Source organism: Salvia hispanica, chromosome 4 (genome assembly GCF_023119035.1).
Source record: "Salvia hispanica cultivar TCC Black 2014 chromosome 4, UniMelb_Shisp_WGS_1.0, whole genome shotgun sequence".
NCBI lineage: Eukaryota > Viridiplantae > Streptophyta > Magnoliopsida > Lamiales > Lamiaceae > Salvia > Salvia hispanica.
The window spans coordinates 30,164,144-30,189,345 of NC_062968.1; the positions used below are offsets into that span (position 1 = coordinate 30,164,144).

Genomic DNA, 25,202 nt, shown 5'->3' on the forward strand with positions numbered 1-25,202 from the left:
GTTAGTGGGGAGTTATTGAGGATATTCACATATATGCCATTTTAATTCAAAGCTATGTATTGATTAAAATTATTATTAGTTAGTGGGAAGTTATTTAAAGTTAATAGAGAGTTAATGGGTGGTTACCTCCAGCAGTTATTATCTATAGTAATTTATTGATATTTACTACTCAGATCCGAAGAAGCCAGCAGGTGGCCATGTTTTGGCTCATGCAACCACCATAAGATTGATGTTCAGGAAAGGCAAAGGCGAGCAACGTGTCTGCAAGGTGTTTGATGTCCCAAATCTTCCTGAGGTTGAAGCAATATCCTTTCTCTGCTTCTACATTTAATAAATTTTCAAATCTCATATATTTGAATTCCGATTTAGAACAATGTGGGTTTTCTTAACAGAAACAAGTTTTCCAGATAAACTCCAGGTGGAATTGCAGCTGCCAAGGATTGAGGCAAATACCATATCTTTATGCTTTACTGATATCTGATTAGTTTCTATACTATGAAACATAAATGCTTTATTCAAACTTAATCTGCTTTTGGCTAGGCTTCAGAGAGCAGACGAGGTACGGAGGTGAAGATTGGGCAACAATTTGGCGACAACTAACGAGAGTGAGAAGTGAAGGAGCATCACAATATTTCTGTTTTCAAATTGGCAGGAGAAGAGAGATATGATGAGACTTGAACAAGAGCCGCCGCAGAGTATGAAGCATGAACCCTATATTCAATTTTTTATTGAATTGTTCAGAATGGGGTTAAAATTGAGTGATCATAGGGTCTTCTTATTTTGAATGAATCATTTGTATAATTATTTACGCTTCTAAAATTAATATTGTAATTAGTCTACCGAGTCTGTTTTGCTCTCTCCGTCCCCCCTCTTTCTCTTTTAATTTATTTACTGTTAAGTTTAATTTTATTTTAGCATTTTCTTTTTTATTTTCCAATATAGCAATTTTATTTTAATAATTTATTTATTAATTCATTTTTAAATTGTATATAATTGTATTGTTTCTCATTTTAGTTACCATGAAAAAATAAAATATGTCGTGCAACGCACGTGGGTGATACTAGTGGTAATTAAAATGATTGAAATATTACAAATCAAAAATTACAACATTTTAAGCAGTTATTTACCCTCAGTAATCTTAAATTATAAATATAAAACCGTATACATAAAATAAAGCATAGTCAATAATAATATAAAAAATTAGTAAGCAATCCCTCAAACTATGAATTTTGGTCTAAATCTGTTTTTACGGAATAATTACACAACTCATGTAAAATACTCCTATTTCATTTTGTTATGTGTACAAATCATTAAATTTTTTAACACGTGAAGTACAAAAGGTTTCATCGATATTACATTTTAAAAAAAAAGTTATATCATTGTTTAATGTTCATATTAAAAGTTTCATTATTGTTTCATATTCTCTATGTCATTTAGGTAATGAATTAACGATGTCCAAACTCATAGCATTCTCTATGTCATTTAGGTAATGAATTAACGATGTCCAAACTCATAGCATGACAAAATATATTAAATTGAAACGTGGACGAAACGTTTGTACTACTACGATTATGTCAACCTCAAACTTTTTATACCAATTTGGAACAAAGGTGAAATATTTTGTACTACTATAAATTATGTGAACCTTATGTTATTTCAACAAAATCAATGTATGTTATTTCCACAAACTCAGAAAGTGAGTGTTATTTTCTCACCCGATTCGAGTTTTAGCCTTACAAGAATCATACCATTAGAGCATCCCCAATGGTCGGCTAGCGACCGGTTAGCCGATTCGCGGCGCTGGCCGATCGGCTAGCCGAACCATTGGAGGCGGCCAGCCGGCAATCGGCGAGCCGATCGGCGTGGGCTGGCCGATCGCTCGGCGCTGGCCGATGCGCTGACCGCCATTGTGGCGGCCCGATCGGCCAGCGCCCGAATTTTGTTTTTTTTTAAAAAAAAAAAAAAAAAACCTATATAAACGCGATTTTCGTTTCATTCTCATTTGCACCACTTGTTTTAACGAGTTTTCTCTCTCTCTAACTTTCGTGCAAAGCATCATCGAGCGATGGATCACAACAACGAGTCCGGGCCCACTGACGAGTGGATCTCGACTCCCACGGCACACCTGTGGGATCCGGATAGGAGCGATGGCGGCGATAGGCCTGGGGGTTTAACGTCCCTTGGGGGCGGTTGATGCGGATGATGGCCGGTGCGGCCAGGGGGGATGATGGGGGGGAACCAGGGGGGGTATCTTTGTGGGGATGCCGGGGCGTGGGGTATGCCGAGCCAGCGGAGCAGGCACAGCGACGGGCAGGGGTGGGGGAGGTATGCTCCCGTGATGCAAAGAAGCAGATAATGCAGCAACAGTATGATGTGGCAGGGAGGATGCGTGACGGCATGCACGGGGACAGGCAGTGGGTCACTGTGGAGGGGACACGGCGCGTTTCATCGTCTCCTCTCGGGATTTTTTTACGGCTTCGTCTCACACGTCGACCCTGGTGGAGACGCAGTTCATTGGCGATGACCTTTTGTCATCGCATGACATGGGGATCGATCTCGGCGATCCGGACACTCTCGTTCCAGCGGGGGCGGGCCGCGGCGAAGAAGAAGAAGACGAGGGGGAAGGCCAAGGCGGTCAGCGAGTCGTCGCAGCCCGCAGTTGGACGACACCACCTCCGGGCCGGAGGGAGAGGACGCGGGAGAGGATGAGTACGCCTGGGGTGGCCAGGGGTGGTCGAGGTGCGGTGAGGATCCGCCTGGTTGCGAACACCCGCAAATCCACGGGTCGTCAACATGCGGGCGAAGATTAGAGCTGCCTGGGCAGGATAAGCATTACCCGCACGGAAGGACTTCGGGCGTGGGAGGAGGTCCTGAAGGGGTGGGGAGCGCATCGTGGCCGCGGTCGATCGTTTTTCTGGGCGTTGTGCCAGACGCCAATGCCTCCGTCACTCACTAGTGGGCAGTAATGAGGAGGACGCCCCGAGGATAGCCGAGAGTCAGTTCCCCTTGGCGGGACGCATAAGGAGTTCCACTTCCGGGAGTGCTTTTTGTTGGTCGAAGGACTCCAGAAGTTCCGTGCGGGTGCGACGCCCGGGTGGCCGAAGAAGTAGAGACTGAACTATACCGGCGACTACAGCCGTGCAGCAGCGGCGGATCCCACGACCTCCCCCCGGATGCTGAGGAGTTTCCATCCCCTCCTTCATTTGCCCGCCCCCGTCCGGTTGGACATGTAAGCGGGCGCAACGGGCTGCGGGGGCGGATCCCCCCCTATCGCCCCAGGAGGCCCAGTCCTCCGCCTCCCACCCGCCCCCACTCGAGTACACTCTCCATTCGCGTAACCATACGCGGGATCAGATGTACAAAGTCTTCCAAGATTGGAAGGCCGCCACTGACCCCACGGAGAAGATGTTTCTTCACTCGATGCTCGAGAGCATGCGGGTTGATTTGGATGTCGCGAGGGCACGGCTAGGGGTTCCGACGTGGGCTCGATACCACGGGTGGCGCAGTGGCGGCGGCGACGGCGAACTGAGGAGTAGTAGAGTGGCGGGGCTCGTGTGTGGAAACCTTTTTTTTTTAAAAAAATCATGTTTTGTACTTTTTTTTTAATGGAATGGATTAATTTTCCCGTATATGTGTCGTAAATTTAATTCCGTAATTTAATCGTAATTTTAATTCCGTAAATGTAGTATATTTTGAATTATTTTTATTACGTCTTACCTATGGTTAACCTATGGCCGTCCTAAATCTGATGTGGCAGGTGTATTTTTAGTACTGCTGACGTGGCACAGAGAGAGAATGATTGGCCTATTGTTGGCCTATTTAGCATTGCAGATGCTCTTATCTTTTTTTTTTCCAAATCACAGTACTACAAGTCTACATAAAATCATAAATACTTACTCCAAATACTACTATCGAGTTTATGATTTTATTTGATAATTATTCCAAAATAAGCCTAAAACAAAGTAAGACAAGATGAAAAAACTCATTATAGTAAGAAGAACAAAAGATTCACCCACCAAAGGAGTTTGCTCCAATTTTTATATTGGTTCCGAGCCCCGACCACCAAATCAACGAAAAATGCAATCTTTCTCAAGAAAAAGTTAAAAAAATCAGAAAAAAGTAAACCCGAAAGCTTGGAGTCGAGTAGGATACAGACAGGCATATCAGCACAAACTGCAGATTTTGTCCCTCTTTTCAGGAAGTGCGTGCCGGAACGCACAAACCCACTGACTGTGTGTGCGGCTGAGGGAAATAGATGGCTGATGATGTGCCTTGCTGCGATACCAAGTTTTTTCTGTATGTGATTATAATCATAGGGCTGGTGCTGTTTGCTGGGATGATGGCTGGTCTCACTCTTGGCCTCATGTCTCTTGGCCTTGTCGACCTCGAGGTTATTAGCAAATCAGGCCGCCCTCAAGATCGCAAACATGCTTGTACTGTCCAGTATTACTCTCCCTCTATCTCTTGTTTAACTTATTGATGTTGTGATTTTACTATGTTTTTGATGGTTTGGGTTTGTGGGATTTTGTTTGTTTTTTGGGGTTTGTGTTGTAAAATTTGATTTTGCTAAGCTTGGACTCCTAAATTGAGTTATGTGGTTTGTCCTATTTCGTCCTATATGTCAATTTGCTTAGGATTTCTGTGTTTGTGAGCTTTTTCTGCCTTGTTATGTTAATTACATAGTTGATGCCGAAAATCATGCCATTTCCTTTGTGCCTCCTTTTATACTGTAGCTCCATACTTCTAAATGCTTTATTTCTGGAGTAGCAATATTGACCTGCAAAGGATCTAGGGATGATCCAGTGTAGCAGCTCGTGACAAGAGAATAATCGGGTGTCATGCTATTCCAGACAAGATCTGATTTGTGTTAAGCTATAGTTGAAGTGGAGAATGTGCTTAAGTATATGGTGTTTCTGCTTGCAATTCTTCTTCTTCTTTTTTTATCTCTATAAATGACAATAATTATATTTGACAGCTAAAATACTTCCAGTGGTGAAAAATCAACACCTCTTGCTTTGCACACTCTTGATTGGCAACTCTTTAGCAATGGAGGTTTGTGTATTATCTGTTATGGCATTCGTATTCTTGGTGGTAGTTCTGTGTGTAGGTAACCAGACATTATGTGTTTTTTCCTTGTAGTCACTTCCCATATTCTTGGACAAGCTTGTGCCCCCTTGGGCTGCAATCCTGGTATCAGTCACACTCATCCTCATGTTTGGCGAGGTGGTTGAATCTGCAACTTTACTGAACAAAGTCAAATTTAGGATCAAATAGTATACTCTGTTGGCACAGTTCTAACATTTCCATCTTACTGAAGATATTACCTCAAGCAATTTGTACACGTTATGGGTTAACAGCTGGAGCAACTGCGGCGCCCTTTGTCCAACTTCTTCTTTGGGTGTTCTTCCCTATTGCATATCCAATTAGTAAGGTAATTGAATCGAAGGTTGATATTCAAATACGTTAAACTTTTCCAGTCATATATTTTCCTACTTTTAATGAATTTATAGGAAGATATCATCAGATTAAAGTTGTAGAAGTTTGCTCTTTTTTCGAGACTGCACGAAGAAGAAGTTACATGTGAATCCTTCAGATCGTGGAATTCACCAAAAGTGGTCATTTTGTATCTTTATTACTCAAAAACCTTTGTTTGCTTGTAGATCCTTGACTGGATGTTGGGTAAGGGGCATGCTGCTCTACTGCGCAGAGCCGAGCTGAAAACTTTTGTTGATTTCCATGGCAACGAGGTATGTCATGATGATCGAGGCTGCAATTAGTTCCCCTAAAATGAATTATGTTTTGGAAGATGTCATTAGTTTTATTGGCAAAGCTAAACTAGTATCAATTTGCACTCATAGGCTGGAAAAGGAGGGGATTTGACACATGATGAGACGACAATAATAGCTGGGGCACTGGAATTGACTGCGAAGACTGCCAAGGATGCCATGACTCCTATAGCAAAGGCATTCTCCATTGATCTCGATGGAACTCTTAATTTGTGAGTTTAGCATTTCCTATCAGATGAAACTAATCTGTCATTCGTGATATCAGTCCCTCTAACTTTATCCCCACTCCCTAATCCTCTACAGGGAGACATTGAATGCTATAATGACAATGGGCCACAGTCGAGTTCCTGTGTACTATAAAAACCAAAATAATATCATTGGCCTCATCTTGGTAACTTTCATGTTTTTTGCTACAGTTAATGAATTAACAATCGCTGTTTGTTTATCCTTCCGTATGTTCACATGATGTGATTTGCACCGTGTGAACAGAGGCTAATATCTGTCTTTACCGCGTCCAGGTTAAAAACCTCCTTGCAGTCGACCCTGATGATTCAGTTCCTCTAAGGAAAATGTTAATAAGAAAAATTCCTCGGTGAGATACACTTTTTCCTATTACCAGTTCTAACTATTAGCGGCTGTTCGTGATACTCGTGGCTAATTCTTCTCCTCGTACAACTCTCAGAGTCTCGGAAAACATGCCCCTTTATGATATTCTGAATGAATTCCAAAAGGGTCACAGCCACATCGCTGTCGTGTATAGGGATTCAAAAGATACACTCCAGAAAACCAAAGAAGGTAACATTTATCTGCATGATGATGCAAAACAGATTTCATATGTTCCTTTGATGCAACCTTAAATGGAAAATAAGCAATTTCTTCTCAGCAAACATGATATGATTTTTTAAGCTCGTTTTCTGCCATTTTTGCTCCTTGACTGACTACTTGACATCGACACTTTTAGCTATAGCAACTCAACCATCACACTAGTACTAATTTTTATGTTGAATTTGCATGGTTTTCTGCTGGATTTGTGAAAATCACATAATATTGTGTCCCAATGCAGAGAATCATATATTTGCAATAAAAACCGTCACCCATGATGCCGACTCAGTCATGAATAAGTCTGACGATCAAGTCAAGAAAAGCCCTCCAGCGACTCCTGCTTTCAAGAAGAGGCACAAAGGCTGCTCCTTTTGCATTTTAGATTTAGAAACCTCACCGATCCCCGAGTTTCCACCCGATCAAGAAGTAGTTGGTGTCATCTCCATGGAAGATGTGATTGAAGAGCTTCTTCAGGTTCCCTTTTACATTTGTATTCTGTCTGTAAACTAGTCTATCAAACGATCATTGCAGTTTTGATGTTGCTTCTCTTGGCTTACGTTAAATCTTTAACCTTGTTCTTTCAGGAGGAGATACTTGACGAAACAGATGAGTATGTAAACATACACAATAGGTAAGTAATGCCTTATGCCATTGTTCAAATAACTGTGAAATTACACTTGAAAATTCACATGATATTATCAAATTGATTTGTTTTGTCTCTGTTGCAGGATAAAAATAAACATGAATGCTGCTTCTCAGGATAAGACTCCTGATTCGAACTTGATTCAATCTACAACTCCGGTTTGAAGCTGTTGTCCGATTCAACGGGTGCTGCGCATTAACACATTGTAGTATATAAGCTCATATAGTTGCCAAAGACAGCTTATATAAGTCTTATATGTTGAGAACAACCAGAAACATGAATCTGAATTATAGTGCATGTGGATGAATTAATTGCGTGTGAAATATGGGTTTAAAAACTTGTCTGTATCAATATACCTGCATTTTAATTCCCATTAAACTTGTATCAGTTTATGGTTTGGCACTTTGGCTAGGCTATATTTATGCATAATTGTATACTCGTTAAACCATTCTCTTTCTTGAAAGAGAAAAGTAATCGATTCCAGATTTACATGTTTTATGGTGAGTGGGGATAAACCTTTTTGTTTATAATGTTTCAATTTTCAAACGTTGAGGTATTTAATTATACTACCCTTTTTTACTTGTTTCTAAATTCTAATAAAATTCAATTAAAGTTATGAGAACATGTTTAAAATGTTAAAAATTTATAAACAGGTAAAAATAGAAATTATGATATATCCGTACTAGTTTTTTTTAACATGCAAATTCGTCAAAATACATGCTTCACAGATCACAATATACTGAACATGTACTGTATTTTATTTTATGAAAAAGTCTTATCAATAAATTCACTGTTTCACATGCTTCTTCACACACATTTGAAGGGTGTTTACTTTGGTTAATAACTTATATACATATATCAATCTAATTCACCATATAACTTGATGGATTGAACATCTCTGAGCTCGTTCATTCATACAATCCTTCAAATAATCTATGTTACCAGTACTATTATCAATTTTAACCTCTCGACTAATATACTTGTCCGTCCAAAAAAAATACATGTACCAACAACTACTAATCCAAATAAAGAAACTTGTAGGGTGGGACACAATTGAAAATATTGTTGTTGGTTCGCTAACAAAGATAATGCGATGACCAGACTTAACAATGAATGGTGATGGAAGAACGAAAGCCTCAACCCTGAAGGGTTGGAGCGAGCAGACTGCCGTAAGATCGACAACAGCTTTATGGGCCGACGATGGGATAATTCGAGCCCAAACCCAATTCACCTTTATTAAGAAGTGCATTCCTATTTCATTAACATTTCATTTAACTATTGCTATTATCACTAGGAGATGATTATACTATTGAGTTGGGCTTCAAAAAAGATTTAATTTTGGAGTAAAAGCTAATTCAGTTGCCCTTTTTCCTTAAATCTCATGTAAACCCACAAAAAATATTCGAAAACCCCAAACTTGAAACCTGCAAATGCCGCTCCCGTCGTCGCTCTCGCTCCCTCCCGCTCGCATCACCCTCCTCACTCTCCTCTCCGCCTCCGCGGCCCTCTACTTCCTCCACAAATCCCTCAATCGCCGCCGCCTCCGCGCCGTCGCAGGAACCGGCTGCGGATGCCACAACCACGCTCCTCCCAAAAGGGGCAAGCTCTTCTTCCTATCGCAGACCAACACTTCCAAAGCCCTCGCCCAGCGCCTCCACACTCTCCTCACCCTCAGCAACATCCCCTTTGATCTCGTCGATCCCAAAGACTACGAGCCTGAGGATTTATGCAAGGAAACCCTCGTCTTGGTCGTCGCCTCGACGTGGGAGAACGGTGGGCCTCCACAAGATGGGGCCTTTTTGGTGAATTGGCTCGCCGAGAGCGCTGAGGATTTTCGGGTTGGGGCGCTCGTGCTCAAGGAGTGCAGATTTGCTGTTTTTGGGGTGGGGAGTGGGAGTTATGGGGGCACGTTTAATGCCGTGGCTAGAGATGTTGCGGCGAAACTGAGGAAGCTTGGGGGTAGAGAGCTGGTGGAGTTGGGGGAAGGGGATGTGGATTTGGGGGATTTGGATGGGGTGTTTGATCTGTGGAGTCAGAAGATTGTTGGGGTTTTGAATGGTAATATAGAAGAAAATGATCAGGGTTTGGGAAATTATGTAGCTGGGAGTGAGAGTGAAGGTGAATACAGCGAGGAAGATGATGAGGAGGATGTGGAAGAGTCTGATGTTGTTGATCTTGAGGATATTGCGGGAAAGGGACCTTCAAGAAGATCAGCAGTGGAAGCTAAGGCCAATGGGAAAGTGAATGGACATGCTGCGAATGGGGAGAAAGAAATGGTGACTCCTGTAATAAGGGCAAATTTAGAGAAGCAGGTAAAAACTTGTATATGAATTGGCTAATTCGGATGAGTTAGGACTTAGGAATTCAGGTTTTTGAGTTTTTCATCGTTATGTTCATATCTGTTGAAGATTTATTCATATTTGCTTTTTTGCTGTACTTATGAATTGCTAGGGTATTCTGCTTTATGTCTCTTTCCGGACTTCAATTAGCTCTTGCCTAGTTATGTACTGTTATTCATTAATACTTTTGTTGGCCAGTGTATTCCATGATTCCAGTATATACTATATAGCCAATCAAGCTCATGTGGTGTATAACTTTTGATAGTTGATATATACCTAGTTAAAATTTACCGAGTTTGTATGATTTTTATCCCTAACTTATTGTGATTGTTTGATATTGATATGTCTATGAAGTTTCAGAAGTAAAATAGTTTTGCAATTCATACTTAAGAAGTTGCCACCATTCAGATGGAGTTTCATGTATTAGTTGATTATGAATTAGAAACCTGTCACAGACTCACAATATAGAAACAAAAAACTATTTATGTATAGGCTAACAACCTGACTCCAGGTTGATCTTCCCATCTTAAAGCCCCTTAAAAGAATACCTAACGTACCTTTAATCTTATCATTGTGTTGATTCATAATCAGTCAACATAATTTTGTGTTACATGCGCTTCAAATACTATTGTGGTCTCTTTCTATTACATGAACTACTATCTTAACTGGTTGATATTGGTGGCAGGGGTATAAAGTAATTGGCTCTCACAGTGGGGTTAAGATTTGTAGATGGACCAAGTCTCAGCTTAGAGGACGTGGTGGATGTTACAAGCACTCGTTTTATGGCATTGAGAGTCACAGGTATATTTAATAGTGTTTGTGTTGTGGGTTTTATTTAACATGGAGGTTTTGGATTATGTTTATATCATGTACTACACAAACTATCGGATCCACATATGCGATTTCAGTTATTCATTTTCTTGAGCTCTAAAGCTACTCAACTTATTTCTGAGAAAACAAAAATACTATTCTAATTGCCTCTACGAGATTAACTGTGTTCCATTTTAGTATCAATGATTTTCCTTGAATTTAGTAGAAGTTTCATTCTGTGTTATGACTTTGATTACATCTCTAGGTGCATGGAGGCTACTCCTAGTTTAGCATGTGCAAACAAATGTGTCTTTTGTTGGAGACATCACACAAATCCTGTAGGGAAAAGCTGGCAGTGGAAGATGGATGATCCATTGGTCATCGTTGACACTGCAATCGATCTACATAAAAAAATGATAAAGCAAATGAAAGGAGTTCCAGGTAAGTTAAGTTAAATGTTTTTTAATTCTGAGAACTGTATCAAGAATGCTCAGATAATATATAGATTTATTAAATGTTTGCTATGGAGAGGATTAACATTTTCTGATAAAAAATTTCATGAAGATGTTTGTTGTAAATTGTAGCACTTCTATTCGAAAAGTGGTTGGCATGCTATTTTGTAGTAAATCTTGTGCCTATCTGTTTGTTTTTTCTTTGTCTTAAGCCATCTGTTTAATTCAAGGAGATAATGTATATCATTATTTTCTTTATTCATTTTGTTATCTGCATGCAGTTGCTTTGTGTGGCTTTTAGCTGATTGGTGGTATTGCTGATAATTGACTAGATTTGTTCAAATATGCACAGGGGTAAAGGCAGAGCTTCTGGCCGAAGGTCTTTCTCCTAGACATTGTGCCTTATCTCTTGTTGGTGAACCTATCATGTATCCTGAGATCAACATTCTTGTTGATGAGCTACACAGGAGGCACATCTCTACCTTTCTTGTGACTAATGCTCAGTTTCCTGAAAAAATTATGGCATTGAAGCCTATCACACAGGTGTGCTTTTTCTGTCGTCTTTTTTATATTGGTTTTAGTGAAAAACGTGTTTTGAGAAGACCATAGAAGCCTGGATGGCAATTTTTATCCAGATTGATGACAGATGAGTTCTAACACCTTTTCTACATGGATTATACAGCTGTATGTGAGTGTAGATGCTGCAACTAAGGATAGCTTGAAGGCTATTGATAGACCACTCTTCAGCGACTTCTGGGAGAGATTTCTTGTGAGTACATTAGTACTACTAGATGGTGTATTTGAATTTATAAGTCATATTGCTGTTATGAATTATAATTGTGTTAGATACTATTTTGGCAGGAGAAATTCAGAAATCTTTATCCATCTTTTGTCCAGAAAAATAAATGCGAGCTTTAAAATCATCCAACAATTAACTTTTAAAATCACCCAACAGTAACTTTTATAACTTTTACCATTTATAATTTTATTGTAATTCTTTTACTCTATTCTGTCATATCATAATCACAAATCTGTGTTTTTTTTGTTATAACACATCTAAGTTGAGGTATTTCGAAATGAATGTCAGGACTCTTTGAAAGCACTAAAAGAGAAGCAACAGCGCACTGTCTACCGCTTGACATTAGTAAAAGGTTGGAATACAGAAGATATAGATGCTTATTCCAGCCTATTTGATGTTGGAAATCCCGATTTTATTGAAATTAAAGGGGTGACATACTGTGGATCGTAAGATTCTCTCCCATACTAATGCTCTTTTTGTCTTTTGCTTTTGTTTCTTATTTCACAAGAAGAACTCTGTTACAGGTCAGCCACATCGAAGCTAACAATGGAAAATGTCCCCTGGCATAAGGATGTAAAAGAGTTTTCAGAAGCCATTGCTCGAAAGAGCAATGGGGCATATGAGGTTGCTTGTGAGCATGTCCACTCGTGTTGTGTTCTTTTGGCGAAAGTCGACAAATTTAAAGTCAACGGCCAGTGGCATACATGGATAGACTATGAGAAGTTCCACAACCTGGTCCGTAATTCAGCATAGTTTCTACATGCCTCATAGTTTTGTTTTTTTTTAAGTTTTTTTTTTATTGATGATATTTGTCTGGTTTTGAACTGAAGGTATTAACTGGAGAGCCATTTACCAGTAACGATTACATGGCTCCTACACCATCCTGGGCTGTCTATGGAGCAGAGGAAGGTGGTTTTGATCCAAAGCAATCTCGATATAGAAAAGAGCGCCACCACAAATCTGCACGCTAAACAGGTGTGTTTTGAATTTTGTCATAGATGCTGATCCATTTCATTTCATTTCATCTGGCTAGCAGTATTCACGATTATTTGTCAAAATCACTGTTTTCTTTACGGGATGTCCCATTCAATGACACATTTCTAAAAATGAAAGCACCACTCTCTCTACTATATTCTCTTTCAACTTAACATAGGAACTAAACAACAACTCATAATATTTCATGCTGAAAAGGAAATGCTTTGTTTTGATGAATTGATTTCATCACGTTTGGTGAATTTCACCTTCCTAAACACAGGAACCATGCTTATCTGTATATACAGTAGTTTGCTTATTTGTATATATACAAAAATGCTTTTTCTATATACAATGTTTATTTTATGATACTTCTCCACAATACTACTTTTTTACTAAAACCATACATCATGCCATTATTAGCAGTTCAAATTAGTTCATATGTAGTATTTGTCTATTTGATAGTACTGTTTTCTGGTCTTTCAGATTTTTTCATAACATTTGTTGCATAAATCATCACTACTCAACAGAATACTGAAGATGTCATTTTTGTAAGCGAGGCCCGCGCAGAGTTGGTAGAAGCTACTAAACGCGTTTGGTCTTTTGACTGTCGGCCAAGCAAGTATCAAGCTTTGCCTAATCTTCTCACAGCAATAGCCGTATGGGTTGAAAATTTTGAAGCTACTCCATTTTTAGATAGGTCAAGAAGTTGAAAAAAAAGCAGCTTGCTTATAATTTTGGTATAAATTTTGTGTCGAAGCCATGCTTATTTTCATATAACATGATAATTTTGTGCTGGATTTTATTATTAATGGCAGCTTGCTATATATTATTAATAGCAGTCTAAATATTTAGGTAAGTCAAGAAGTTGAAAAAAGCATCTTGCTATATTCGTTATCGATTTTGTGCTCAATTCCATGTTTATTTTCATATAACATGATAATTTTGTGTAGGTTTTATCGTGTTAAATGGAGTAGTATTATGATACTTAATTTTAATTAATTGCAGTGTAAATTTATTCAGTAATGCATTGAACATATTCAGACGTCTAAAGAACATACAAACAACAATTACGAAGCATACGATAAACATCCGTAGAAATAGTCCATGAAAACAATTGATTTTCGAAAAGCAACACCTAATTCTTAATCCACTCCTCAAAAACATAAAATATGATGCATTAGTATAAGAATTAGGTGATTCTTTCGGATTTATTTTTCTATCTGACTTCGTTTACTAAAATTAAAAAAATGAAAAACTTTTTAATCACTGTTTCAAAATCTTTTTTGTTGTGGACGGAGGAGTAGTATTAATCATGATGCATATGTGTGTGTATATAATTCAATCGAGAATTTATAAGTCAATAATATCGGTATTGAAAATCCTAGAACCACAGAAAGGAGCAAAGTCGTTTTTCAGAAATTTAGGTAAATCCTTAAAACATCACTTTCAGTATAATGTAAGGTAAAGGCACCGACCTCGTAAACTACAAATCTTCGGATAAGAACGATTGGATTAATCCCCCATCTGCATCAACACTCCTTCTTCTTACCTCACCAAGTCACCAACAAATAAGAATATAATGTGCATTCCTTTGATTGTACCAATAAAATATTTGTAGATATTTTTAGTGTTCTGCTAATAAAACTTCCTCAGGTGTGTCCGTCCAACTCTAGGATCTTTTCATCAACTCTGCCTACTCCTCGATGAATTTTGAAATCAAGAAAAATAAGGAGTATTAAAATACCGAAGGCTATATTTGTTCTGCTTGTTGGTATAATTCCAAAGAAGGGTGTCATATTATTCCATTTTCATCCACACAAAAAAGCTATAGAGGAAAGCGATTTGAGAGATCATAAGCTGATTGTATTCCTTTTCTTGAAATTATTTTCAAGATTGTGATTTTCACCAAGCCCACAAATCCTTTCCATGTAAATTAAAGAGGGTAAGCTGCTGTCATCACTTCCGGAATTTCTGACCTTTCATTTTTCTTTTTTTGTCCCTTTCTTTTGTTGAGTTGGATGGCTGGCTTCTGTCATTCTGTGACATGTGTATTCTCTCTCTCCTTTGTTCAAAATTCCACATTAGTGTTAGGAGTCTGAGGTTTTGGTGTGACACAGAGAGATGGAGTTATAAAGGTAGGAGACTTCAGGGATACGTTTCATCATTTCATGGTGTACAATGGATAATATACTCTCTGTACAAATTTCTCCCTTTCCAACAAAAGTATTTTCTTGAATGTGGAAAACTGGTTGATGCAATTCAGTTCTATTTTTCAGGGCTTGAATCTTATTGTCTGAATTTCTTTTGAAAAAGATTAGTTTTTGAATGGTTACATAATCTCAATTTTGGGTAATATTCAGTTATATTGCAATTTGTTTGCATCAGCTCATTTTTCTATAACAGATATACTAGCTTTTAGCAAGAATTTCTCACATAGTGGAAAAAGCAATCAGTGTTCATTTTGTTGTTTCATATAATTCTTTTCAATCAGAGATGTTTGGCCTTATTACTAGCTTATTCAATCCATTTGCCTTATTTCTTTTGGATTGATTTGATTTACTGCTTTTGTTCAGATTAGGGTTCCTCAGCTCATTCATCCAAGTTCATCAATGTCTGCAAAAGAATGTGGTGAAAGTTAAGTGAGTGAGAGAGGATGGGGAGTTCTTATGAATTTCATAGCAATGGTAATGGGAGTGATCAAGGCCTGCAGATTATCAGGCACCCTTTGTACCAATCCGGTGGCCGGTTTTCATTGCATTGGTTCGATGCGAGAGTGTTCTATGTTAGAATCAGCAATTTCTTGGTTGATGATGCCACCCCGGAATGCCTAACCCTCAACCACATCCCTGCTTCCATGGACTCTGTCCTTGAGGTTAATGGAGTAAGATGCTCGATGGAATCACAAGGGATCTCATCTATTCTTAGGCGCGACAGGGTTGATAAGAAATCAGAAGAGGCCACATTTGTCAGTACAGATTGTATAAGGTTTACTGGAAGTGTGAGATTCGAGGTTTTTGATAAGGAGGATCTTGTGATCGCCGGGGTTTTGGAAATGTCGAGTAGCAATGGAGTTGTTGGGGATTCAGCGAATGCAGCTAGAAAGTGGTGTATGAATTGTGAACCTGTGATCAGTGCTGGAACTGGATTTCTGAAAGGGAAGCAAATAACGGGCTCTGAGTCTTCGTCTCCTACGATTGAAGTTTACGTGGCAGGTACCTCCTCAGGAACCCCAGTCATTTTAACCAAGAGCGTGCAGCTTAATAACCGAAAGAAACACAGAAAGGGTGTCTTGCATTCAATCCCTGAGTGTGATGCTTCTGGATCTCATGAGGATCTTGCATCCGAGCACGATCTGCAGGTAATGTATTTAAATTTTCTGTCTTGTTCCGACCTATGCAACGTATCTTATGTTCATCCTCTGATATGTTGAATCAGCTTAGTATTATTAAATAATGACATGAGTTTCTTGGTTGTCTACTTTTCCATGAGAGCCTAAAAAACCAGATTAAGGCGCTTCGACTAATAGCTACTAGTAATTACTCATCATCTAAGTTTCTGTGTATAATTTATTCAAGATTGGGATACACTTTGGTTTTGTTAATCTTATCCACACCATATCCTCCACTATGGCTGTTTGCCTGCCTCCTCTGGTGAAACATGTTTCAATCGGGACAATCGTTGGGACTGAATATAAGCTAAACATTAGAATCTTATCCTCAACATATATTAGGTATGGGCAGGCACATATATTAAAGTGATAGGGTTTGACACCCTTTTTAGCTGTCTCTCATAATATCATTTGCTGCTAAAAAGACACATGTATGGCCCTTCATCGAATGTACTAGGTAGGTCGACCTCAACTCCGGGCCCACTGTGTCTCATTTTGCAGTTGAAACTTTTGAAGGCCAATCTTCTTTGCAGGACAGGATAGTTTATTCACATGCTACTGTAGATTTGGTGGTTTGGCATGCGCTAGACGTTTCTCGTTAGGAATTTAATTATCATAAACGGAGATGCTACATCTCTAGGGATGTTTTTAGCTTCGTTTGCAATCTAATTTTCCGTGTCTGATAGAGAAGTGACACATTTGAACATGGATAGTTTCGATTTTTTTCCAAAATAAATAGTCCCCCCAATAGATGTTTAGAAATATTAAACCGTCATTATTCATTAATACGTTCAATTACATCAACAAGTGTGACATCTTAACCGGGATGGGAGGGAATAGTATATTAATGGCTCCAAACATGGTTGCTTTGGCTGCTAACATTTGCTGATATTCTCTACGTTGAGCAATAGGTTTTGATACAGTTAAGGTGCTTAAGAGAGAGTTCTTGTTTGGTCTTTTCAGCTGGCAGATTACAACCGATATAAACCAGAAAGCGACCAAGAATACGACTTGTACTGGAGACCGGCTGACTATATTGAAGGTGAAGACGGAGAGCTATCTTGGTTCAATGCAGGGGTCCGAGTAGGTGTAGGAATCGGGCTTGGGGTGTGCCTTGGAGTCGGGATTGGGGTTGGGTTACTGGTTCGTACTTACCAGACGACTGCCCGGACCTTCAAGAGGCGGCTTTTATAGTCTTGGTAAAGGACCTCTACCATTACAGTGTGCATTTTGAAGTTGAGAGTATCTTGATTTCTCTTTTTTTTTTTGTTTGTTTCATTTTCCTTTGATGGTGTTACTGAAAATACAGAAGTAAGAAAAGAAATGATATTTGAAGACTCTGTAAATTTTTTTATAGAAGTACTTATATTGTAAATAGCTTGTTTTGTCTCTTGAGAAATAGTGTGCACTTCTGTAGAGTAGCATCGGTATAAATTATCATGGTAGTCCTTGGATTAAAGTGTAATCACATTCACAAATGACATTTTTGTTTATAGAATTTTATCTCTAAATTAGTTATCCACCCTGTCAAACATGTGCTAATTGGATAATGAGTCTAGCATGACTCTATTACTATGGAATGTATCAAAATGACAAAATGACTATATTATTATGGAACGGAGGGAGTAGAGTATCACAAGTCCCTAAACAGAGATTAAATTGTATTTGATGTACTTATGCATTGCTTTTAGATAATTTATCCCTTCTAACCTTTTTTTCTAGTATATAGATATTTTAGTCTTTACATTATTACTCTCTCTTCCATTTTCTCATTTTCCCTATTTCTTCACTCGTCTATTTAATTTCTCTTTCGTCTCTGTTCTCCATTTTTTTCTCAATTTCATTTATATTAAAAATAAATACTATTCAACACACATCAAATCAAATATTCTCCATCTGCATGTACTAGTACTCCTTATTTATGGCGACAATAAAAATCTTTTATTAAGTTGAGAAACGAATTGAAGCATTTGTTATGAAATATGGAGGGTGTATATAGGAAGATTTAGTAGCAAGCATAAGTGCATCCACAGGGTGTATATAGGAATGGGTGTACCATACTCATGGAAACATTTGAAAGTTACTAGTACAAGATTTCTTTGGAAATCGGCTTCACACTTGAGTTTGCAGATACCATCTCCTTCACTGTCACAATTTGCTTACCACTTATACCCACAAAAAAATTGCAAGCACCATCAATATTATTGCCCACACATTTCCCATTATTTCTCTCTATTCAATACTCTACTTAGGAGTATTATTTAGTACTACTAGCTAGTATTGTGTGTTCACTTAATTATTTTTCTCATTCTCACATCAATTTTATACCTCAGTTTTTAGTTATTTTTAACTATATAGTTGAATTACACAAAATATCAAAATAGAATGTGACATTTAATTTTGGATACATCTTTTCACAGACCAGGAGATTTTTAATTATAGTTGATCGCACTAAAACAACTTATGATAAATTGGCAAATTTACTCAAAATAGAATGTGACATTTAATTTTGGATACATCCTTTCACAAATCAGGACATTTTAATTATGGATTAATGAAATATTCTCCATTTTTTTTTCTCAATTTCATTTATATTAAAATAAACAATCAATACACATCAAGCCAAATGCACACCCTTCATCTGCATATACTTGTTTAAGCAAACTGGATCGATAATAACAATCTTTAGCAAATTAAATTTGTGAAATAACATAAAATGGAGTAGTATAATCATGAGGTAAAATGAGATCCTCTTTATTAAGTTGAGAAATGAATAAAAGCATTTGTTACATAATGGAGGAAGATTTAACAAGTATAAGCGCATCCACATTGTGGATTGACTCCACCATAGGTAACACAATAAGTATTTATAAGCCTAGAGCCATAATCAGCTTGACACTTGGGACTGCATATTTGAACTCCTTCACCATCACATGGAGCACTAAACCGAGTGCTGCAATCCTTACACGATGCCATTGACACACAAACCATTGCAATCACCATCAATATTGCCCACAACTTTGCCATTTCTCTCTATTTTTTACTCTACTATTTAGTACTACTACTAGGATTGTGTTCACTTAATTATTTTTCTCATTACTACATCACCTTTATATAGCAATATTGATATGCCTTTTCAACCATGTAGATAAGACTCGCCGTTGACATATTTGACTCATCCCTATCAATTAATGCTGGATTTCTATAATTTTAATTTGCCTCATCCATATTAATGCTAGATTTCCACGATTTAAATATTTTTCTTAGCTATAACAATTTTCGACACGAAATAAACACACATGAAATAGTACTATTATTACCCGTTAAAAGATATAGTACTATTATTATTTAAAAAATTTACTTTACTTTTATTTTTTAAGTTCGTGTAAATTAGATTTAAATCATATAAATCTGTTTTTATCTTGTAAATAAGATTTAAAAATTAGGTTTAAATCAAGGAATATCTTGTTTAATTATGTAAATCATGTATTATCGTGTAATATCAAATTTTAATAATGTAATACCAAATTAATTTTATTTAGTTGAATGATAAATAACTTACTCAAAATATCAAAATAGAATGTGACATTTAATTGTGGATACATCTTTTTACAATTCATGACATTTTTAGTTATGATGAAAGAATACATTGGGCCATATTGTTGGGGAAATGCCAACAAATGAAATTTAATTAGTAGCAAGCAAAGTATACCAAAGAATATTCCCTTTTATTTCTATTTTCCCTTTTTCTTAAGTTTAAGTATATACCAAAGTATATACTAATATACTCTATACTTATGTTTTATTTAATATTTTTTGTTTTAATTATAGTAAGTACTCCTTCCGTTCCACATAATTTTACCCAATATTCCATTTTAGTCCGTCCCATATAATTTTACCCATTTCACTTTTACCATTTTTGGTAGTGAACCTCATATTCCACTAACTCATTCCTACTAACATTTTATTATAAAACCAATACTTTAAAAGTAGGACCCACATCCCACCAACTTTTTCAACTCACTTTCTATTACATTTCTTAAAACTTCGTGCCAAGTCAAACTGTGTAAAATTATGTGGGACGGAGGGAGTAATTTTTATATTTCATTAAAATCTATATTTTATTATTCGCGATGAATTTATTTAGGATTCACATTTCTATTATTCACAAATTAAATAAACATATTAATAAACATCAGATTTATATATAGAAAAAAAATTTGATGTATAGACTCTTGCACCTCTCTATCAGCAATTCAGCATCAGTTTCAGTTCACTTTATGTATGGTCCTTGTCTTCAAGAGATCCTATCAAGCAAAGATTCAAAACCATAAAAATAGTACAGAAATTAGGCATCTCAACATTTCTTTGGGGCAATTTTCTTTTTACTCCACTTCAATAGAATGACAAAAGTTTAGTATTTGTACAGATATATTTCCCTGGCGAAAGATATGATGCAATTTTATTTTATACGTACCACCCCTTCTGTTCCACAATAAGAGTCGATTTTGCCATTTTGTTCCGTCCCACAATAAGAGTCGGTATTTCACTTTTACCATAAATGTTAAGTAGACTTCACATTTTATTATATAACTAATTTATAAAAGTGAGATCCATATTCCACTAACTTATTCAACTCACTTTTTTTTACATTTCTTAAAACTCGTGTCACAGCCAAATAGAACTAACTCGTGCCTAACTCGTGTCATAACTAAATAGGACTCTTAATCCGGGACGGAAGGAGTATAAAAGTGTAATATCTTTATGTATTTATACAAAGTAAGGAATCCAGGTGGAATTGAACCACCATCCTCTCAATGCACCCTTTGGGTCATTGAGCGCTCTGCCATTTCTGAGCTCATGGATCCATCCATATATCATAACAGAACTCAAACAAAACTTAACCAGTTTACCCTATTTAAGCTCAGAGATTCAGAAATGACACCTAACGCAGACAAAACCTTTGGATTGATTTCTTCACATCGAATACTCTAGCAGTCCAGAAATGGAGCTCAGCCTTAATTTCCCATTTGTCCATATTTCACACTTCAATCTTCTTGAATGACAATTTGCATCTTCATTTCCCATTTTAAGATTCCTCTACACATCCTGTTGTATTTCGAAATGAATTATTATAGTAACTGGTTCTCACAACTGTTGGCACTATTAGAAGTAACTCAAGCTAAACGGCCCGACAATTCTTGAGTCTTACGATAGAATTGAATAAGGGACTACCGATCTAATAGGAAGAGCTTAAACGAGCTTTGTAGCTATATCATGATAGATAACCTTAAAGACAGGAAAAGTAAGCTTAAAAGCCTCTTATTTACAATCAATCAAGGGAAACGACCCGAACATGAGGAACGAATGGAATAAGGGAGAGCTACAGTTGATGGGAGAAAAATCTTCAAACTATGTCACAATCATGACCTTGCAAAAATACAATAAGTCACAGTTGATATATCATCCATTCAATGGGCAGCACATAAACTCGAACACAAACAACCAATCACCCTTGAGATGGCTCATTCAATATCAGCAGCTCACTCAGCAGTAGCAGCATATTCCATATCCAACTATGGGATCAGCCTAGGAAACTAATTCTCATAACTTCATTTGCGCCCTTCTCTAAGAAACAGTAGCAAAACCTCAAAAGAAATATGGTTCACAATAGCTAATACATAACAAAAGTACAAAGTCGTGCCTTCACAACATAAGGAATTCCCTTACATGGGCACTAACTCGAAGCTATATACTCCATCCAAATAAAAAACTAATAGAGGTAAACCAACAGATCAAACCACAACAACAGTCTTAATATAATAAAAAAAACTAAGTAGCTTAAGATAGCCAAAACCATACTGTTCAATGTACAACCTTGTACAAAACCAAACACAACCATTCAGTCTTTGACTTTGAATGGAAGGCACAATAGCCAAAACCATACTGTTAAAAATGTAAACTTTGTAGATAAACAGATAAGACACATCGAGTCATTGATTTTGATTGGAATGCTGAAAGAGACAATAGATAGAATTTAATTGATTAACAATTATAAAGATACAAATGCCAGAATGAACTGCGGTAGCAGGCATGAGCCAGCAGTGATACCATGCACTTGTTGTGCTTATTGTTATGGTGTATAAAAGTGTCATGATTTCATGTGCGTGGGGCGCAGAAATAGATTGATAAGCGGTGGATAAAAAATTTGAAACTTAATTGCCTCAAAATTTGAAACTTAATTGCCTCTTGAGTAACTGCTTTCAGAGTCATGTTTTGTAAATCAGATAAGTTAAGGACAGTATTGATAGATATTAGATAGTAAGAGATGTTGAAGAGTGCATATTTGTACCTGAGGCCTTAGGGAGTTTTGCCGAAGTACTGAATAAATTGGATACAAGACAAGTAGAAAATTAATAACATAAAGAGGCAGAGTGCTAATTTGTACCTTAGACGTGCATTCGTCGGCCCCAGCCCTCAGGGAGTTCATTTGCGTTGATTTATATCATGTAATGTTACCATTCAAATCCATCAAATACCGAAACTGTTTACCGAGTTATGAGTGCTGAACTAGATGATGGGGAAGGGGATAGGGGTATAGAAGAAGAAGAAGAAGAAGAAAAAAAACGGAGGACGCCGCACACAAGAGGGGAGAGCCGATGAAATCACCGTACCATCTCCCCTCTAAACACAAAACAATAGCTTTTATTATGTGGTGACCTACCATGCGAGCGCACCCAACATGGTAAAGGCCGATCAGCTCACACCACTCTACTTTTCTCTATCAAACATCACTCACACACTTTTTTTTACATACGACCATAACACTAACTATAGTTTCATTTATACAAATGGCGAACCGCACCTTGGAATGGAATTCTCTCGTTTTACAAATCAAGTTTCACCGGTTTTTTAGATGATGAATGGATAAGATCGTTACCTGCAAAGAAACACGTTACAGTATAAAAGTTAGTGAAATAAATACAACTCAATCACGGAAAGGAAAATCATCGAAGGAAAAATCGAAAGCTACTCCTAACCAAATCCAACAAAATCTGAAACAAATAGAAGGAGAAATCAAAATTAAGAAAAAGGACATACCATCGGCAGATATCCCCGAACGAATTGCACCGAATCAGCTTATTGCTGAAACAGATCTCTCCGATAATCAGAAAATCAAACAAAAATCAGCCGAACTTAATTTCAAACGGGGGATCAGAAGAAAATTTATGAAATCTTCATCGATCGGCCGTAGATTCAGCCAAATAGAAAAGCAGGCAGCAGAAAATCAAAGGTGAATACAAACGCCGAATATACATAAAGAGATCGAAGATCAGCTGAAGATCAAAACCTACCTAAAAAAAGATGAAAAAGGGAGGGAGTGACAAATATTTGCAGCTGCAGGGCTATTTATATAGCAGAGGGTGGGCTGATCTACGGTTCAGATATGAGTAGGTGGATGTAAATAAACGGTCAGATGCGCGTCAGCGTGGAAAATGTGTTTATTTCTTTTCTGAATGAGGCGGTTTAGTATAAACCTAATTGTATTGAAAAGTCCGAATATAATTAGATATAGGGCAAACTAATTTTATAAATCTAATTTTTTTTAATTTTGATAAAGGAGTACTATATTTTATTTTGATATTATACTATATCGATATTAATCTTTATAATCTATAGAATATAATACTATTATCTTAATCTCATATCCTGAAATCGTGATCTGATATATCGAAACAGTACGTTATTTTTTTCTAAAAAATATTTTATATCAGAATATTAATATTGTAATTTTAATATTTTAATAATTATCTAAAATGACTAATGAAATTGATATATTTGAAAATATTATATACAGTAGTAATTGATAATTTAAGTTTAAGATTGTGATAAAATTGATAAAGGATATTTATAAATATAAAATCATTGAAGATTGGAATATATTTGATCATTAACATCTAGAAATATATAAACTCATCTAAATTAATGGAGTCAATCAGATGAATTTTAAAATCTATATTAAAAAATACTTAGTAAGTATAAATTTATAGAATTTGTTATTCAGTGAAACACAACTTATATTCGAAAAAATTCACACAAATCAGATCTGTAAAAATCATATGAAGAAAGTTGTATAACAATTATTTTATATTAACAGTTGATTCATGATTGAAATCAGTATATTCAATAAATGGATATCTGTATATTACGTACAATCTAAAATTTTGAATTCAATCAAACACGAGATTTTAGTGGCACACTAGTTAGGGTTCGTTTGATAGCCCATATATATTATATAATCGAGACAAAGACTAAGGGTGTGTTCACTTTTAGAAAAATACCAATTCTAAAATTTCTAAGATTAAAATCTTTCAAGAATGAAGGCATAATTAGACACATATATAATTATAGGTCCCATTGTTTAGTATACAAGATTTGAATTCAAATAAGAGCCAAATAATAACCCAAAACTTTGACCTAATAGAATTATGGATTGACAAATTTATCCCTCTAAGTAGAAAGGTGTGCCAAATGTGTAAAACCAAGTCCATTTCTTGGTGCACTTTTCTAAAATACCAATTCTAAAATACCAATTCTAAAATTTCTAAGATTAAAATCTTTCAAGAATTGAGGCATAATTAGTCACATATATAATTATAGGTCCTATTGTTTAGTAGACAAGATTTGAATTCAAGCAAGAGCCAAATAGTAACCCACAATGTGACTTGGACCTAATAGAATTATGGATTGACAAATGTATCCCTCTAAGTGGAAAGATGGGCCAAATGTGTAAAATCAAGTCCATTTCTTGGTGCACTTTTCAATGCACAGACAAATCTTACCTGCAAGATTTCAATTCTTCCTCAATTGGCATGAATAGTGCGGGCCGACCCTCAACTGTAAGCTCCCAACAATTAATTAGTGGAATGTGAACACGCCCTTAGTGCAGGCGGAAACTAAGGGTGTGTTCACATTCAACATAATACACATTCATATATTTCTACAAAAAGGTAAACAAATATATACTCATAAATGTAAGCACATAATACCGCATAAAATATAATACTATTATAGTCTTGACATGTATATTGATTTGTATACAAGCAAAAATATACCACGATAGTTTTATATAATCTTCAAAATCAGGAATTAAAATCTACTAATCTAACACTCATAAAAATTTAACT

The 25,202-nt window shown here is 36.8% G+C and overlaps 3 protein-coding genes and 1 long non-coding RNA gene across 11 annotated transcripts; 3 read left to right on the forward strand and 1 right to left on the reverse strand.

Moving 5' to 3' along the window:
- The first annotated feature begins 3,993 nt into the window (after nt 1-3,993).
- On the forward strand, nt 3,994-7,749 carry LOC125223548 (DUF21 domain-containing protein At1g47330). 3 transcript variants are annotated; one of them, XM_048126744.1, is made up of 12 exons: nt 3,994-4,433; nt 4,976-5,052; nt 5,140-5,223; nt 5,318-5,431; nt 5,661-5,747; nt 5,859-5,998; nt 6,090-6,177; nt 6,305-6,378; nt 6,469-6,581; nt 6,850-7,082; nt 7,193-7,239; nt 7,337-7,749. In XM_048126744.1, exons 1-12 carry the CDS (start codon nt 4,256-4,258, stop codon nt 7,413-7,415), a joined length of 1,314 nt encoding a protein of 437 aa, XP_047982701.1. In that variant the 5' UTR covers nt 3,994-4,255; the 3' UTR covers nt 7,416-7,749. The 3 variants fall into 3 exon arrangements, with proteins under 3 accessions (XP_047982701.1, XP_047982702.1, XP_047982704.1); XM_048126745.1 differs by having other exon boundaries at nt 4,307-4,443; XM_048126747.1 differs by lacking the exon at nt 3,994-4,433 and adding an exon at nt 4,848-4,900.
- An 895-nt stretch (nt 7,750-8,644) lies between these two features.
- Nucleotides 8,645-13,435, forward strand: LOC125223543 (S-adenosyl-L-methionine-dependent tRNA 4-demethylwyosine synthase). Of its 3 annotated transcripts, none has more exons than XM_048126740.1 (9): nt 8,645-9,563; nt 10,276-10,391; nt 10,666-10,841; nt 11,205-11,395; nt 11,535-11,621; nt 11,940-12,003; nt 12,160-12,386; nt 12,482-12,626; nt 13,110-13,435. In XM_048126740.1, exons 1-8 carry the CDS (start codon nt 8,682-8,684, stop codon nt 12,620-12,622), a joined length of 1,884 nt encoding a protein of 627 aa, XP_047982697.1. In that variant the 5' UTR covers nt 8,645-8,681; the 3' UTR covers nt 12,623-12,626; nt 13,110-13,435. The 3 variants fall into 3 exon arrangements, with proteins under 3 accessions (XP_047982697.1, XP_047982695.1, XP_047982696.1); XM_048126738.1 differs by having other exon boundaries at nt 8,647-9,563; nt 11,940-12,097; nt 12,176-12,386; XM_048126739.1 differs by having other exon boundaries at nt 8,647-9,563; nt 11,940-12,097; nt 12,176-12,386; nt 13,154-13,435.
- An 867-nt stretch (nt 13,436-14,302) lies between these two features.
- LOC125223553 (uncharacterized protein At1g01500) lies at nt 14,303-17,532 on the forward strand. Of its 4 annotated transcripts, none has more exons than XM_048126752.1 (3): nt 14,303-14,568; nt 15,200-15,984; nt 16,978-17,532. In XM_048126752.1, exons 2-3 carry the CDS (start codon nt 15,280-15,282, stop codon nt 17,206-17,208), a joined length of 936 nt encoding a protein of 311 aa, XP_047982709.1. In that variant the 5' UTR covers nt 14,303-14,568; nt 15,200-15,279; the 3' UTR covers nt 17,209-17,532. The 4 variants fall into 4 exon arrangements, with proteins under 4 accessions (XP_047982709.1, XP_047982708.1, XP_047982711.1 ...); XM_048126751.1 differs by lacking the exon at nt 14,303-14,568 and adding an exon at nt 14,597-14,761; XM_048126754.1 differs by lacking the exon at nt 14,303-14,568 and adding an exon at nt 14,793-14,822.
- Nucleotides 17,533-21,403: 3,871 nt separating this feature from the next.
- Nucleotides 21,404-23,393, reverse strand: LOC125223562. Its single transcript, XR_007176740.1, has 2 exons — nt 23,116-23,393; nt 21,404-22,954 (listed from the first exon to the last, which is right to left on the reverse strand). It is a non-coding gene; the product is annotated as an uncharacterized LOC125223562 (long non-coding RNA).
- Between the last annotated feature and the right edge of the window lie 1,809 nt (nt 23,394-25,202).

Excerpts from the sequence above, each read along its gene's own strand:
- LOC125223543 (XM_048126738.1), top strand. The coding sequence starts at position 8,682 with ATGCCGCTCCCGTCGTCGCTCTCGCTCCCTCCCGCTCGCATCACCCTC. Across the intron at positions 10,392-10,665 it reads TATGGCATTGAGAGTCACAG|GTGCATGGAGGCTACTCCTA; the intron begins GTATATTTAATA and ends TTACATCTCTAG. Across the intron at positions 12,387-12,481 it reads ATGAGAAGTTCCACAACCTG|GTATTAACTGGAGAGCCATT; the intron begins GTCCGTAATTCA and ends TTTGAACTGAAG.
- LOC125223553 (XM_048126752.1), top strand. The coding sequence starts at position 15,280 with ATGGGGAGTTCTTATGAATTTCATAGCAATGGTAATGGGAGTGATCAA. Across the intron at positions 15,985-16,977 it reads CATCCGAGCACGATCTGCAG|CTGGCAGATTACAACCGATA; the intron begins GTAATGTATTTA and ends TGGTCTTTTCAG.
- LOC125223548 (XM_048126744.1), top strand. The coding sequence starts at position 4,256 with ATGGCTGATGATGTGCCTTGCTGCGATACCAAGTTTTTTCTGTATGTG. Across the intron at positions 5,748-5,858 it reads TTGATTTCCATGGCAACGAG|GCTGGAAAAGGAGGGGATTT; the intron begins GTATGTCATGAT and ends TTGCACTCATAG. Across the intron at positions 7,083-7,192 it reads TGATTGAAGAGCTTCTTCAG|GAGGAGATACTTGACGAAAC; the intron begins GTTCCCTTTTAC and ends TTGTTCTTTCAG.